Source organism: Pyxicephalus adspersus, chromosome 5, assembly GCF_032062135.1.
Source record: "Pyxicephalus adspersus chromosome 5, UCB_Pads_2.0, whole genome shotgun sequence".
NCBI classification, from domain to species: domain Eukaryota; kingdom Metazoa; phylum Chordata; class Amphibia; order Anura; family Pyxicephalidae; genus Pyxicephalus; species Pyxicephalus adspersus.
Window position 1 is genome coordinate 82,758,972 of NC_092862.1, and position 15,830 is coordinate 82,774,801.

At 43.5% G+C, this 15,830-nt stretch overlaps 1 protein-coding gene and 1 non-coding gene across 7 annotated transcripts in view; both read left to right on the forward strand.

Annotated features, from left to right (window-relative positions):
* The first annotated feature begins 4,421 nt into the window (after nt 1-4,421).
* MARCHF6 (membrane associated ring-CH-type finger 6) overlaps nt 4,422-15,830 on the forward strand; it is a 314,477-nt gene continuing 303,068 nt past the window's right edge. For 5 of the 6 annotated variants that reach the window (XR_011920873.1, XM_072411957.1, XM_072411959.1 and 2 more), the window contains exon 1: nt 4,422-4,473. Coding sequence is in view for 5 of the 6 variants with exons in the window: in XM_072411957.1 (XP_072268058.1) it covers nt 4,455-4,473 (19 nt within the window). In the remaining variant the exon portion in view is untranslated. The remainder of the gene's footprint in view (nt 4,474-15,830) is intronic. The other variant, XM_072411958.1, reaches the window with a different exon arrangement.
* Nucleotides 8,404-8,507, forward strand: LOC140332216 (U6 spliceosomal RNA). Its single transcript, XR_011921066.1, has one exon. It is a non-coding gene; the product is annotated as a U6 spliceosomal RNA (small nuclear RNA).

A 15,830-nucleotide genomic window follows, 5' to 3' on the forward strand; every position in this document is an offset into this window, starting at 1 on the left:
TAGTTTGGTGAAAGGTAGTTAAAATATTTAGGGGACCTCACCCCAATGCTTCCTGCTATGTAATTGGCCCCGGGGGTCCTTCATTTGCATTTTCTAGTTTGGGCTCCTAGGTGCATTCTCTTATAAAACAACAACCCAAAAGTTCAATTTCCACAAGTTTTTAAACTTGTGATCCCCATATTTTGAAATTCTTGAAATTAAAAAAAGAAATGTTGGTTATTAGTAGCTATGAGAGTCCCTTGTGTACCCTAAAACTTTTAGGTAATTACAGCAAACAACTTAGGAGATCTAAAGGATTGAACAGAATGGTTAAGCTGCGTACACACGGCAAATTTTTCTCGCCCGATAATCGGTATCGGCCAATTATCGGGCGAAAATCTGCCGTGTGTACAGTCGGTCGTCGTCCATCGTCCGACGACCGTCCTGGCGGATCCATGGACGATGGACGACGACCGATCCTAATGAAAGGGAAGGGGAGAGCGCGCAGCAGGGTGCCGCTCCGTCGCTCTCCCCCTCCCCTCTCCATAGAGCATGAACGGTGCTGTATGTACAGCATCGTTCATGCATCGTGCAGTGTTTTCTCGTTGGAAAGGATCGTGAAAGATCCTTTCCAACGAGAAAAATTGCAGGTGTGTACGCAGCTTTAGGCTGCAGAATCTGACAAGCAGACTTTACACACACAGCTATCACACTGTGGGTAGATACATTTCACGGAAAGTTTTTGTTTTTGGCAGTGATGAGAAGGGCACTGGCTGTCCTGTCCCCATCTGCAATCACATGCATAATGCTCTTTGTGTTACCTAGGTATAGCGCTAGGAGGTGACATCTGAAGGTTGGCTGAATTCACACTGGCAGTAAGGTTGCATTTGCTGGGTTTACCCCTCACTTTCCTCTCGCCAGGAACCACTGCTGCTTGAAAAACTGCTAGGCCTGAAAAAGCCCAGCACTTACCGCCTATTACCAATCCCAGGTGCCTAGCAGTTATCACCAGTTACCAATCCCAGGTGCCCAGCAGTTATCACCAGTTACCAATCCCAGGTGCCCAGCAGTTATCACCAGTTACCAATCCCAGGTGCCCAGCAGTTATCACCGGTTACTAATCCCAGGTGCCTAGCAGTTGCCAAGTAGTCACTCAGGAGGGGCATTATTTTACTGCTAAAATATGTGAACTAAGCCTAATTTGTTAAGCCACATTGATCACAATATTACACTACTACAAAGGATTACACTAATAAAACGTGGAACTCTAGGGAGTTGGATTAAAATACACAACACTGGACTGTTGGGGCATAATACAAAAAAAATTGAAAAATTGTACAAGCAAGGCGTTAGAAAGTTGGAACAAAGTATAGGGGACAGGTAGAACACAGACACAATAGCAGGGGTTACTGGATAACTATGGCATAAATACCTAGGAACTCCAAATTTGCTGTGTTTAGCCCCACCCACTTTTTTACCACCCGGCTACAGCTTCCTACCACCCGGCTGAAAAAATGTCTGGAGAGAACACTGCACACCTCTGGACATTCCAACAAGGATTCATTAAATTTCCAAGAATAAGACTTTTGTACTGTTGATGTTCACTGCAGCGTAATTGAAATAGGAGCGTAATCAGAAATTCTGATAACCCCAATCCTTGAGGACAGTTGAGGGAAAAGAATGATGTTTGATCAGACAAAAATTTATTTGTGCATATCAAAGCACAGCTTGCTCCAGAATTTAATGAATGTCTAGGCTCCATAAAGTTTTTTTCTTTTTGCTTTGTTTGTGATTAACTCACAGTGGGGAACTTATACAGTAACTGACACCACGCTGCTTAATAATATGTTGAGACAAACATCTGTCCTAATTGCATTTATTAAAATAATGTACCTGTTTCAACTTAAATACAAATTCAACAAACAAACCTACAGTCCTAGTCCTAATACTACAGTTTTAGTCCTAATACTAACTCTTGGAGTCCTCGGAGGTGTTATGATATGTTATGTGATGTGTCATGTCGGAAAAGTGTTTCTTGTAGAAATGCCAATTGACATTTATACCTGTGGAGTTCATGTAGCACTATAGCATGTTTAATGGAGGTGTTCAAACCCTTCACATTCAGGGAAGTAATCTGTAATGCCATATGTACACATTATGGGAAGAAAGGGGAAAACAGTCCAGAAAATCACAAATAAGAGATTCACTTAAAATAAAATCGGAAGTAAGGGAGTAGGGTTGTAACGCATTCATTTTGGCCATGGCAATGCGGCCCAGCCAGGAAGGTGGGGGATGAGATCATTGGTTTAAGTCTTGGGCTTTTTTGAAGAGGGGTGGGTAGTTGCCTGGTACAATGTTTGATACGTGGGGATCAATTGAATCCTGGGGTCAGAGAACCGTCACTCTAACAAAAATCAAAATTACTCTTCAGTTTATCATATTTATTATATAAGCTTGTGATTTGGAACGCTTCACCTGAATACCTGAAAAACTAGCAAATTCTTCTAACAATTTGAAAAGGTTGGGAAGTGTTGTTAAAGGCGATGTCACGTGCATAAGTATGTTATTAGCAAAGAAAGCACACTTAAATGAATGCCTTTTATGTCATTGTGTAAGCAAATAGATCTTGAAAAGGTTCGGAAGTGTTGTTAAAGAGGATGTCATGTACATAAGTATGTCATCAGCAAATAGAGCACAATTATGTTCTAAACCTCCAAAATAAATGCTTTTTATGTCATTGTGTAAGTGAATAGATCTTGCCAGCGGTTCAATCGCAAGAGAGAACAAAGAGAGACAACCTTGTCTAGTCTGTCTTTTAATAAGGATATTTATGGAGAGAAAACCTCCTATTGATATGTTTGCAACAGGTCTGTCATATGGGTCCTGTGACAGGTTTGAAAAATACAAGCCGAAACCAATAGTCCTTAGGACCTGGAAACGATAATGACAAGATTACCAAATGCCTTTTGCAGGTCAAATGAAAGAAGCATAGCTCTTTTGTTATGATCTGCGACCGTTGGATTGAACAGGCAGCAGAAATTTGAAGTGACATCACCTCACTTTTTCTGGGAGCTGGAATCTAATTTGCTATATTTCGTAAACTTTTTTTTTACATTTTTATTTTTAAAGTTTATTTTGCACCTACTTTTGTTTGGTGGCTGGCATGAAAACTGACCTTGCATTTATATACAAAGCATGGGTACAAATAACTCCTCAAAAGCTTTAAACACAGTGAAAATATAGGGGTTAGCAAATCAATATATGTTTTACACTATTTAGTTAAAAAATAAAGTCAGTAAAGGAATTTCTCATTGGACACTGGTGTTCCATCACAAGCTGCCAGTGAAATGTTTCCACTATAGGGGGCATGTACAATGACATCATCAGGAGAATAGTTAATAGCTGTGTGTGTAAAGGATGCTTTTCATATTCTCACAACTCACTGTGTTCAAACCTTCATATCTCCTAAACCGTTGGTTTGAAATATTCAGGGTACACAAGCTTCATTACCTATATACCCAAACTTTCAGCACATCATTAAAGAATTTCAAATTACAGGGGCACAAAAAAAAAATATTTAACTATAACATTGCAGGTGCTGTTCTCAAACCAAGTGTGCCTAGAAGGCCAAAAATGAAAATGCAAATTGTGAACCCCAAGGGCTACATACATGGCATTGGGGTGGGGCCCCAAATCTTAACCTACCTGTTACAAGACTGTAATTGTCACTACACTACCATGTCTGCTTCTATTCTTTGAACTCCAATTTCTCTGGAACAAGGAAGTGTAGGAAACCAAAAATGTAGGCGCCAATGGGTGACACCTGTGGCTAATACCCCCTAAAATTCCATTACTATGTCACCCTTACAACATTGGGGTTTAAACAAGGGAAGCAGACAGGGTAGCACAGTATGACAGTAACAGTTTTGAAACAAGTAGGTAAAAATTTAGGGGCCCCACACCAATGCTCCTTGCTATGTAAATGTCCCGGGGGTCCCCAATTTGCTTTTTACAATTTCGGCCTAGGCACACTTGCTTTTAAAACAGTACAGCAATGTTAAAACTTAGCATCTCTCATGACGTCATTTTACAGACCCACTTGTACACAACCCCCTTGGTAAATAAATACAGGCGTATATTTTTTTTTTTTTACTAAAAACCTGCCTAACAAAAAAATTTAACTTTCTGATTACTGAGCCTACACATGCCATTACAATTCACTACAGTAAAGAATGCATCAGCATGTATTCGTTACATCGTTACACACAACTATCCACATTTTGTTTTTGTTTCTATCAAAGTATAGGAAGTTTATGACGTCCACAGATACTCCACAAATTATAACTCGATCCTAGGTCGCACGAGCCAATTAGCACATCCGTTTCAGTTTCCGGAGACGGCAGCTTTTCTGGTCAAAGTTCAGTGGGAGGAGCGAGTCTCAAATCTCATTCTCTTCACGTCACGGGCTTGACAAGATGGAGGCTGCTGAAGAAGGTAATGTCAATACGTTTACGTTCGACAATCATAATTCAGTAGCTTTTTTTTATATTTACTTTATAACAATATCTAAACAGTAAACAGTACTTTTGACTGGATGTATTTTATCTGAATTTTTGTGTTAGATACGTGGTTAGATGTTTCTAGCTTAAAGGCGTTTGTAGGTACATTGTGATCGGGTCTGTTAATCGGGTCTGAGGAGGTTAACGCAAAAAGAGAATGTGTTGCAAGAATGTAAATATTTTTTTCCCCGGCGTTATAGGCAATTAAGGACCGGGGGTAGTTCACAATTTCATAATATCTCAGGCGCATGAAAAATAATAAAAAGTGTTCTAGCTAAGCAAGGTGATGTTGTGACCAGGTCTTGCTCTCAGTTCATTTCCATTTAAGTTCCTTCCCTCTGCACTTTCCTTCCTATGCTGTCTGTTGTTGGTGAGTGTGTACACAGATTCCTGATCTGCCAGAAATGCTGAGTGTGAAAAGAGCACTATTGCTTCTAGAGCATCCTTTCCAAAGCTAATCAAGGTGTTCCGAAGGAGAGAGTGGTGAGTGGAGATCTCCAGTGATTGGGCCTACCTTTGATGGAAGCTGCTGTTTAGAATCTTATCTGAAGGTTTGAAAGCCACCCATGTACAAGCTTGTAGGAGCATATCACTGTAGACTAGGGGTGCCCAAAAAGTGGATCATGATCTACCGGTTTGTTTGAAAAGGCAACGCAAGTAGATCGCGGCGCCCTGCCTTTCAAAATAAACTCTCCTGTGCACAGGAGTTATTACGTCCAAGTTTTTTTTGTTGGTAGATCATTTTGACTTGGTCATTTTGAAAGTAGCTTGCAAGCTATAAAAGTATGGGCACCCCTGCTCCCTTCATCACATTTTCTGTTAACCTTTACCATCTTTATTGCTTTTTTAATAATTATTATTATTGTATTATCACTGTATTGTTACTTTATTCTATTTTGACAGATTGGTGGTGATATACCTTATAAAGCGTGATGGCGTGCAGTACTTTGTTGTATGTTTATATATTACTTTTATTTCACATTTTGTACCCCAAATCTGAGGTTATTAGATAGTGGGATCTTATTTACATATTTTAGGATGGACTTAAATCATTTGTTTCAGTGAAGTCCTATGTGAATATTTTTGGTTCACAGATGAAAAGTCTTCATGACTATTGGTTAGATTCTTTAGACCAGGGGTGGGCAAACTTTTTGGCTGAGTGGCAAAAATAGGTTCTAAAATTCGGCACGGGGCCCGGCCAGGATCAGATGAATGGACGCCTAGACGGGTGTCACTGAACGTGATGTCATGATGACGTAACCCCGCCCATTCTCCCATCGCAGATCTGAGCCTGCGATGGGAGAGTGGTGGGGTTGTTCCACCCACTTCCCCGAGCCCGAGATTTATACAGGGAACATAGTTCGCGGCTCTGGCTGGTGCGGCCCCCCAGCGGGGTCCTTCTCCTGACCCCCCCAGATCCTGGCCAGGTCCTGGCCAGAGCCGTGGACTGTTGATCTGCTTAAGTAGAGAAAGAGTACAACAGACTGTAGTTTGCCCATGCCTGCTTTAGACATTTGTTTGAGTTTCTGCCATCTGGGCTGCATGGTATTATTTTTTTCAACATTCTTTTGGGTCCCTGGCTAGATTGTTTGTTCTTCAGTCCCTCTGCTGCCCAGACATTGCCCCCATTTATGTCCAAGAAACACTGTGTGAATTATAATAAAAAGTTACCTGCATCTAATTTGAAGCCCATTTGCATTTAATACATTTACAAGTTAGCAATGGGAAAGACATCCCCTATAATGTATGGTCTCTGTAAAACATGAAATTGATGAATACCTTCCAGTCCTGGAATCCAATGTTTAATCATCCTTATCATATCACATACCATATCATATCCTACTATGCACCAGATAAAGATGAGGCAGAGGTTCTCTACCTTTGGGGATCATTTGGAAGGCAGCCAACATGAGACCGTAAAAGAGATGAAATCTTCTAAGGGATTTTTTTCTTTGTCTCTGACCTTTGCAAGTTGTCTATGCTACCCAACATATTCATAAACCTCCATTAACCACTTCAGTTTAGGATTTGATATATGGAGTTTGCACGAGCAGCATAGTAGAATATTTGCTTCTCATTTGTTTTGATATGCAAAATTTTAATTCCGGTTCTACAGCTGTTTCAAAGGCAAATGCTCAACATTAAGGGGTAAAATGTATACCTAAACTAAATCAAAAGTGTAAAAAATCTATACAGAAAAAAGAACTGACAAACAAGCACTGATGAATAACAACGAAGACATCAATACAAGCAAAATATGCTAAACTGTTGCCCTACTTTAAACATACAACAAAAATTTGCACAATTATTGTTACTTAGGTTCACTTCAAACATTTCTGCTGCTCCTTTCCTCTCTGCATCCCAGTCTCAGCTCTGGGTCATCTCATCACTCTCTCCTTCCTGGGTCAGTTTATCTCTAACCTTGTCCCTCCTTGCCTTCCTTTTTCTTTATCTGTTTACATTACCCTACTAGGTTTGCCCAGCCCCTATTCCCTGTTACTAGTGGCATGGCAGACCAGTCCATTTCTTAAGACAAACTTAACTAAACTCCAATCACAGGTCCCCAGTCCCCAGGTTATATATAAGATAGGGACTGTAGGTTTGGTCTTAAGTTTAATTTGTATGTAAGTTGGAACAGGTACATTATTTTAATAAATGCAATTAGGACAGATGTTTGTCTCAACATATTATTAGGCAGCATGGTGTCAGTTACTGTATAAAATCTTCACTGAGGTAATCACAAACAAAGCAAAAACTTTATGGAGCCTAGACATTCATTCATTAGGTTCTGGAGCAAGCTGTGCTTTGATATGCAAAAAGAAACAACTGCAGAGTTTGTCTTCGTTACAAGAGGTTGTTGAAGAGCTCAGGCCTTAAGATCACCCACAACCTCAGTTGTGTTTAGCAAAAGATTTTATCTGCAAGTCATGCAAACCGCCCCACTCCCCCCATCAAGCCTCCACCTGCACACAAACGAGCAGGTAAGTCCTGTTCCTATGCTGCATGTCCTTAACTTGGGGACTACCTGTAATTGATTTCATATTAGTTATAAAGTCTGACCATAGCACTACATCATTCAACATTAAACATTTTGTTGATAAAGAATGGAAGGATTCAGAGAAATAATAATTACACTTGGGCTCTGGTAAAGGAGATTTCCTAATAAAAGGGATACATTTTTAGGCACCAAAATCTAATGTAGCTCACAAGAATTTGAAGATCCTGGAAATGTTAAATATCACATAGATAAGCTTTTCTGTGGAGGCCCTGGCATGCAAATTTCCATCATAATGGCCTCTGTGTTGGGAGCTGCTCATGTTGCCTTTGATATGGATGTTTGGTTGAAAGGAGTTTCTCTGCAAATTACCCAGGGGGCACCTAAGGATCAGCTGCTTGACCCTCTCTGTCATTGGCAATGACCTATATTTTCCTAGCAGATACAATGGTTGAATGTAATATGACATTTTTAAGATTGTGTTCCATACTTGATTCAGCTTCAATGTCCACCTGAGATTAAAGGAAACATCTTGTTCAAATTGGGTTTGGATGTAGTATTGTTGACATAGATCATAGAAAAGTAACACATTCCCAGAGATTCCCAAATTGGAGATTGTTGTGGATCACAGAATCTTGCACAAAATTGTATTTTTTTTTTTTTTTGTGGATCCTACAGCATCCCCTTACTTGTGCTTCCCCTCACTCAAGGCCCAAGATCAAATGTCTTCAACAAACAAGCTATGTTTGCTGTTTTTTTAATCCAACCTCTGGTACCAAGGGCCCTAAGTAACACCACAATGTTGTGGTGTGCTTTTGATTGAGGAAAGTCTTAGCTGATTTCATACCTTAACATTTATTCGGTACCTTTTTGCTTCGGTAGCATGTACACTAAAATTGGAATGATACAGAAAATATTAGCTTGGTTCCTGTTCAAACATAACACACATTTATGAATCGTTGCAATATTTTTTTTTACTATTCCTCTCCGTCCTGAGAGAACTCACAATAGTCAAGACAACATTTTGCCCAGCTAATAAAGATCAAGAAATCAATATTGGATCCATGAAAAACAAAACATTTATTATATGTATGGAAGTGGCCATCTTTTGTGTGGCAAAATGTCACACGCGATTCCATTCCATACAGTCCTGACCTTCTTCTCCACCCACAGCACTTGTTCACTGCTCAAGTTCCCCGCCAAGGCTCCCTGACCAATTAGTCAATGTGTTGTCTTCTGTGGCTGGTTGGTGCTAATGTCCTAGATGCAGATCAGTTCCACCACCACAAAACACAGATCAGGGACCCCATCCCCATCAGACTCCTAACTCCCCTTTGTCACCCCAAAACAGGCATGGGCAAACTATGGCCGGTGGGACATATATTTTTTAATCTGGCCTGTTTGGTGGTCCGCGGCTCTGCCCAGTGCCACCCCGAGCAGGGTCAGGAGAAGGACCCTGCTGGGGGTGTGCACCCCCAAGAACCGCGGACCATGTTCCATATACAAATCTCAGGCTTGGGGAAGTTGGCGGGCTTTGTCCCGCAGATTGCAATGGGAGGTCAGGAGCTGCTTTTGTCATCATCAATTCACATGATGGAGGGACACTGACACAACTACTGTACTAGTATTTCTAAGGATGGGAAGACCCCCTGCCTGGAGCTGACAACCCCCCCCCCCCCCCCCCCCCCCAACAACATGCCCTAGCTCTGTGGGTGACACTTACCTTGTGTGTCACACAGGTGCTACAGGTGAGTCACTAAACAGTAGGATATTGTTATATTAGTATATATGGTGATCATGTATCTGTAATATTATGGCCCCTGATACTCTTTATTTGTAGACTGTAGGTGCCCCTGCTTTCAATGGACAGTCAGAAATTTCAAGATCTGTCTTGCTTGTGGGACACACCACAAAATATTCTTCTGATTGGTGTTTTTTATTCTAAAGATTTGGCTAGTTGTCTGATATAAATATTTGTGTTGTGCAGATAAAGTACTAAAATCATAATCTGTACTTGTGGGAAACCTGAACTGGGACCTTTGTATAAAGGAGTTTGGGATCAGTGGTCACAAATCACAATCAGTTGTTTGGTCTTGTCGGTAGGAAGGTTGATGAGCGGGAACTGTACAGGACAGTGGTTGTTATATGGCAGGGGTCGGCAAACTTTGGCCTTTAAGCTAGATACAGCCTAGCCGGTAGTTCGTTCCAGCCTAACGCCCCATGGCCGATCTGGCCTAATGCCAGCTGGCATAATTTAGTTCTATAGATACCATAGTGATAACATTTTAGAAATTTGGGTTCAAGTGTTAGAAGTGGTGTAGCACTGTGTAACAGGCAGTGTGTTTGCCATTGTAATGAAATTTTAGTGGAGGTAGGGGGGTAGCCGAATTGTCCCCCTAATGCACCCACATTCTCAGTTTTGGTCACCCCACCATTCTAGGGAAATTGGGATTCAAATAAGTGAAGCAGACAGGGTAACATAGTATGACAGTTATAGATTTGTGATAGGTAGGTATTAATTTAGGGGCCCCATCCCAAAGCTTCTTTCTATGTAAGTGGCCCTGGGGGTCCCCAATTTGGATTTTCAATTAAGGACTCCTAGGCGCAATGTTATTTTTTTCACTAGTTTTTACAATTCTGATCCCCCATATTTTGAAAATTTTGAAAGCTTGGATGCTGAAATTGTGGTTACTACTAACTATGAGTGGTCCCTGTGGAAATTGTGGTTACTACTATGAGTGGTCCCTGTGGAAATTGTGGTTACTACTATGAGTGGTCCCTGTGGAAATTGTGGTTACTACTAACTATGAGTGGTCCCTGCGCACCCTGAAAATTGACTATGAAATGTCACTATGACATACTGTTTAGGAGATATGAAGGTTTATACACGGGGAGCTGTAAGGCTGCAGCAGAATGACATGCAGTTACACACACACACAGCTGATGATGTCATTACACACACCCACTTGGGCAGAGACATTTTTACACAATGTTTTTTTTTTTTTTTTCAAAAGAAGACTCAGCACAGCTCAAAGGGGGGGGGGGGGGGGGTGAGGGTACAGCCTGTGTCCCCATCTCATCATAGCTGTGCTGTACTCCTCTTCCTCTACCCAGCTCTTATCAGCTGAGAACAGAGCAGCCCCTCCAGTTGTCATTCAGAGGATAGCTGCTGATAAGGGCAGGTGGGAGGCCCACCCACCGAAAATGCGCTGGGGAGAACTATGGATCTGTAAATCTAGCTTCTGTAGTTGGCAAGATAGTGGACTGTAGGTTTGTCTTTAAGTTGATTTTGTATGTAAGTCGGAACAGGTATATTATTTTAATAAATGCAAATAGGACAAATGTTTGTCTCAACATAATATTAGGCAGCATAGTGTCAGTTACTGTACAAAAACCTTGCTGTGGGTTAATCAGTTAATCAGTTATTCATCAAAGCAAAAAAAAAAAAAAAAAAAACAACTTTATGGAGCCCAGACATTTATTCATTCATTAACTTTTGGAGCAAGCTGCGCTTTGATATGCAAAAAAGAATCAACTGCAGGGTTTGTCTTTGTCATTAAAGAGTTACAAGAGGTTGTAGAAGAGCTCAGTATCAGCTGTGTTTTGCAAAAGATTTCTTTAGCAAGTCATGCAAACTGCCCCCCTCCTCCTTTTAAGCCTCTGTCAGAACATCAGGGAAGCCCCTTCCTATCTAGGAGATGTCCATATGTTGGATGTATGTTGCTAAATTGTTGTCTACTGGCATATTTATTGGTATGCTACTATATTTAAATATGATAATTTTATGATTTTAAATAGTTTGTCTATGAATGTTACAAAAACTGGTATGACATAGTGTTTAAGCATTTATTAATTACACTTCTATTTATTTTTCAATTTCTCTTCTTTTTCTCCCTCCCTTTCCCTCTCCCTCTCCCTCTCCCTCGCCCCCCCCCTCCTTCCTGTGGTATAGTAAAAGTGTTTGGGGGACACAGTGTGGTCCAGATTTGATCTGGCTGGTGTATATATATGCCTAGCCCTTCTCGTCCTGGTTTCTCTGTCCCCCAAACAGCTTCCCATTTTGGGGCGGCTGCGCTCTGATTGCCTACGCTACCCACAGTTTGCATGCCTGGGTTGTTTGACAGCTGGTGAAGTTTGCAGTGTACGGTTGCTCGTTTCTGGGTTCTGTGCTCCCACATACCCCATGTTTCGAGGGGGGAGGAGGGAAGGGAATTGCGGGATTTTAGTAATAATTAAGAGATGAGTGAATTGAAGCTGACGAAGTGGAATTCGATCCGAATTTCATGAAAAATTTGATTCGCAACGAATGCGAATTTCCTTGTGCTTTGTGGTAATGAATCTCAGTTTTTCCTAAAATGGCGAATACACGTGTGAGGACATGTGGCAAGGAACTCCGGGAATCTGGCATGACCCATAATGCCATGCATGCAGCCAATCAGCAGCTAGCCAGCCTTGCGATGTCACGGCCCTATAAATAGCTTCAGCCATCTTGGATTTAGACATTTTGCAGCGTTCTGAGTGCAGGGAGAGACCTCTGCAGGCGCTACCTCACTGTGCAAAAAACCCCAGAAAAAACGATTTATAAATGCACGGAAAGGATAGGGAGGAATCATTTCACAGCATCTTAGTGCAGGGAGAGACGTCAGAAGGCGCTAGGGACAGTGCTAGAAAAGCGATTTACAAGTGCAGGGAAAGATTATTTGGGGATCCAAATAGCCATTATACAGCTCTGTTATTCCAGCAATTGGTTCTTGTTATTGTGGTGCAAGTGCTATGTTGAAAGAAAAATATATATAAAAGTATATATAGAAAGAAAAATATATATGCACTTCACTGTTGCAGGTATTTGTGGTGAAAGCATTTAGTGGCCTATTTCAGTCCAAAAAGAAAAATCTATTCTCCGTTCACTTCTGCAGTTATATGTGGTGAAAGCGTTTAGTGGCCTATTTCAGTACAAAAAGAAAAATATATACGCACTTCACTGGTACAGTTATATGTGTTGAAAGTGTTTAGTGACGTATTTGAGTATCAGGAGGAGGCCACATAGTGGCACCACCACATAGCCTAGAGGTGGCGGCGGCAGCAGCAGCATCAGGAGGATACCACAGAGTGGCAAAGTGACATAGTGTGGAGATGGCAGCAGCAGCATCAGGAGACCATAGAGTGCCAGGGTGACATAGTGTGGCGATGGCAGCATCAGGAGACCACAAAGTGACCCGGTGACAGAGTGGGGCGGTGGGTGGCAATACCAGTACTCGCTGACGAAGGTGGGTGAAAGAAGGAGCATTTGGCATCTGATGTGTGGCATCAGGCGGGTGGCAGCATCAGAGTAGTAGCTGAGGCAGGTAGCCAGAAGAAACCGGTCTCTTTTGTCAAGCTTTGGGTGAGGCGCCATGGATCATATATTCAGATGCATCAGGCATTGGTGGGTGGAAATCCTGGCTGATCCACGCCTGATTCATCTTGACAAAGGTCAGTCTCTCCACAGTTCTTCTTGGGATAACAATGGCCCCCGCCGCACTAATCACCCGCTCTGATGCCACACTACTGGCCGGGCAGGACAGCTTTTCCAGGGCAAACTCGGCCAATTGCGGCCACAAATCCAGTTTGGCTGCCCAGTAATCCAACAGGTCTTTAATGACGGCTGTCAGGGTGCACTTCAAGTTTGCCACCACCTGCTGGTTCAGGTTCCGCTCTATGTCTAGCAGCTGGTGAGTAGTTTCTTCACTATGCGGGTGAAGAAAACTGCTCATCAGCGACTCTAGACTCAGGCTGCTGTTGATTGAACTGCTATTGCTCCTGCCACCCCTCCCCAGCAGCCATGGCAGTGGAGCGTGAGTGCAGAGGGCCCCCCAGTCAGACCTGCGAGAGGATGGACAATGGCGCACATAGGCAGCGGCCAACTGACTATATAGGATATCTCTTTAGTAGTTCAGTTTGTCCTCCCTCTCAGCGGGTGTAAAAATGGCCCCCATTTTGGACCAGTAGCAAGGGTCCAACATATGGAGGGTGGAAACGTCACATATCAGCCTATGTTGGGGGATGCTGTTCTGCCGTTGCAGCTCAAGGAGGGTGTTCTTTGCGATGTATGAGTGGCTGAAGTGCATGCAAAGTTTCCTGGCAATTTTTATGATGTCTTGCAGATGGGTGGAAGACTTCAGAAACCAGCCAGATTGAAGACGTGTGCCATGCAGGGCGCATGGCTCAGCCTTCCTTGACTCAGCGCTGACACCATGTTCTTCCCGTTGTTAGTTCTTCCCGTTGTTAGTCACCATGGTTCTGATTTTGAGTTGTCGCAGAGAAAGCCAGGATTTGATTTCTTGATAAATCACACGGAGCCGTTCCTCCCCTGTGTGACTCTGTTCACCCAGGCAAACCAGGTGCAGAACAGCGTGACACCGCCGTGCCCTGTACATATGGTATGCTGGAGGGGCACTGTGAATTGTCCCTGCAGTGGAGGATGAGAAGGCAGAGGCGGACGTTGTCGCAGGACCAGCGGCGTGAGAACGTGGAGGCGGAAGCGGTGTCACCTGGCAAAGTTGCTGGTGTGGCTGTGCAGGAACCACATTCACCCAGTGGGCCATAAAGGACTTGTATTGTCCCTGACCTTAGTTAAAGTTCCACACATCGGTGCTGCCGTGCCCTTTGGCAGACACCGACAGACTCAAGGACTTTCCCACCTTCTGTTCTACTAATTTGTGCAGGGCTGGTACTGCCTTTTTCGCAAAGAAATAATGGCTTGGGACTCTCCACCTCGGCTCGGCACAAGCCATCAGTTCCCAGAAAGGTGCAGAGTCCACCACTTGGAAAGGGAGGGACTGCAGCACCAGCAACTTGGACAGGAGCACATTCAGCTTCTGCGCCGTTGGATGAGTGCACGCATACTGTTGTCTCTTGGCAGTCGCTTCGGTGATCGATTGCTGACAGAATGACTGACAAGGAGTAGGAGGAGCAGGAGCATCTGGACCAGCAGAAGATGGAAATGACATACAGCTCCCTTCGGCTGAGGTGGTGGAGCCTGGCCGCCTGAAACCCGTTGCGTGCCACTGGGTGATGCAGCGGTTGCTGCGGCAGGCTGGACCACTACATCGGAGCCACGGTTCTCCAAGGCCACCTTATGGTGACGCTGCATATGTTGACGCAGGGCTGCGGTGCCAACATTTGCACCTTGACCACGCTTCACCTTCTGCCCACATATTCTACGTATGGCCATGTTAACCTCCTCCGGCGGCTTAAAAAATACTGCCACACCGCCTAGTAGGTGATTTTTTCCCCCCTCCGCACTGACTGCTACCGCCGCTGCCTCCGTGAACCCCCGCACCACTACTTCCCGGGCAGGTAGGCTGCTGTGAAGCAGGTGGTCTACCCCGGGCACATTTGGCTCCTGACCTCCCATTGCTGACTCCCAGCCATGCTACCACCTTGCTGGCTAAGCCTCTGCCTCACGGGCAAGCTGCCACCGTCTTCTCCTGATGATGATGAAGCCCCTTCTTCACCCGGCTCCCAAATGCGATTGGCTTCATTATCATCGAGTAGTGTATGCACGTCACTGATGTCCTCCTCAACGATCTCTGGGTTAGGAGTCTGACCGCTCGCAACACCACCTCCCACGCCACTGTCCTCATCACTACTTGCCCGCCTAGGGGAGGAAGCTTTTTTCTTTTTGTACTGAAATAGTCTACTAAACGCTTTCATCACAAATAACTGCAACAGTGAAGTGCGTGACGCTGTGACGCTGCATATGTTGAGGCAGGGCCGTGGTGCCAACATTAGCATCCTGGTCACACTTCACCTTCTGCCCACATACCCTACATTAACCTCCTCCTGATGCTGCTTCCACCTCACCACTATGTCATTGTGCCACCCTGTGGACTTCTCAAGCTGTTCTCCCACCCTCCCCACTCCATTACAGGGCCACTATTTTGCCTTTTTGGCCTGGATGACATCACTATTTATTTGACCCTTCTGATCTGTCAGAAGGAAGGGAAAAAGAGACGCACAACAGATCCTGTCTGTGTGTCAGCTGTAAGGCCTGAATGGTCCCATCAGAATTTGCCTTATGATTTGGTAGCCAAAAGCAGGAGTGGGTCAAAACACAAAAGCAGGAGTGGGTCAAAACAGAGAAGCAAATATTCCATTTATGTGTCATCTCTGTTTTGGATCCACTCCTGTTATTTTTGACATTAGCAATACTGATGGATTATTGAGCAAATGCTGACCGAGTGAAGGCATATGCTCCACAGACAGGATCTGTTTTTTGCTGGTTATTGTTCTGAGAGATCAGAGGAAGGTCAAAA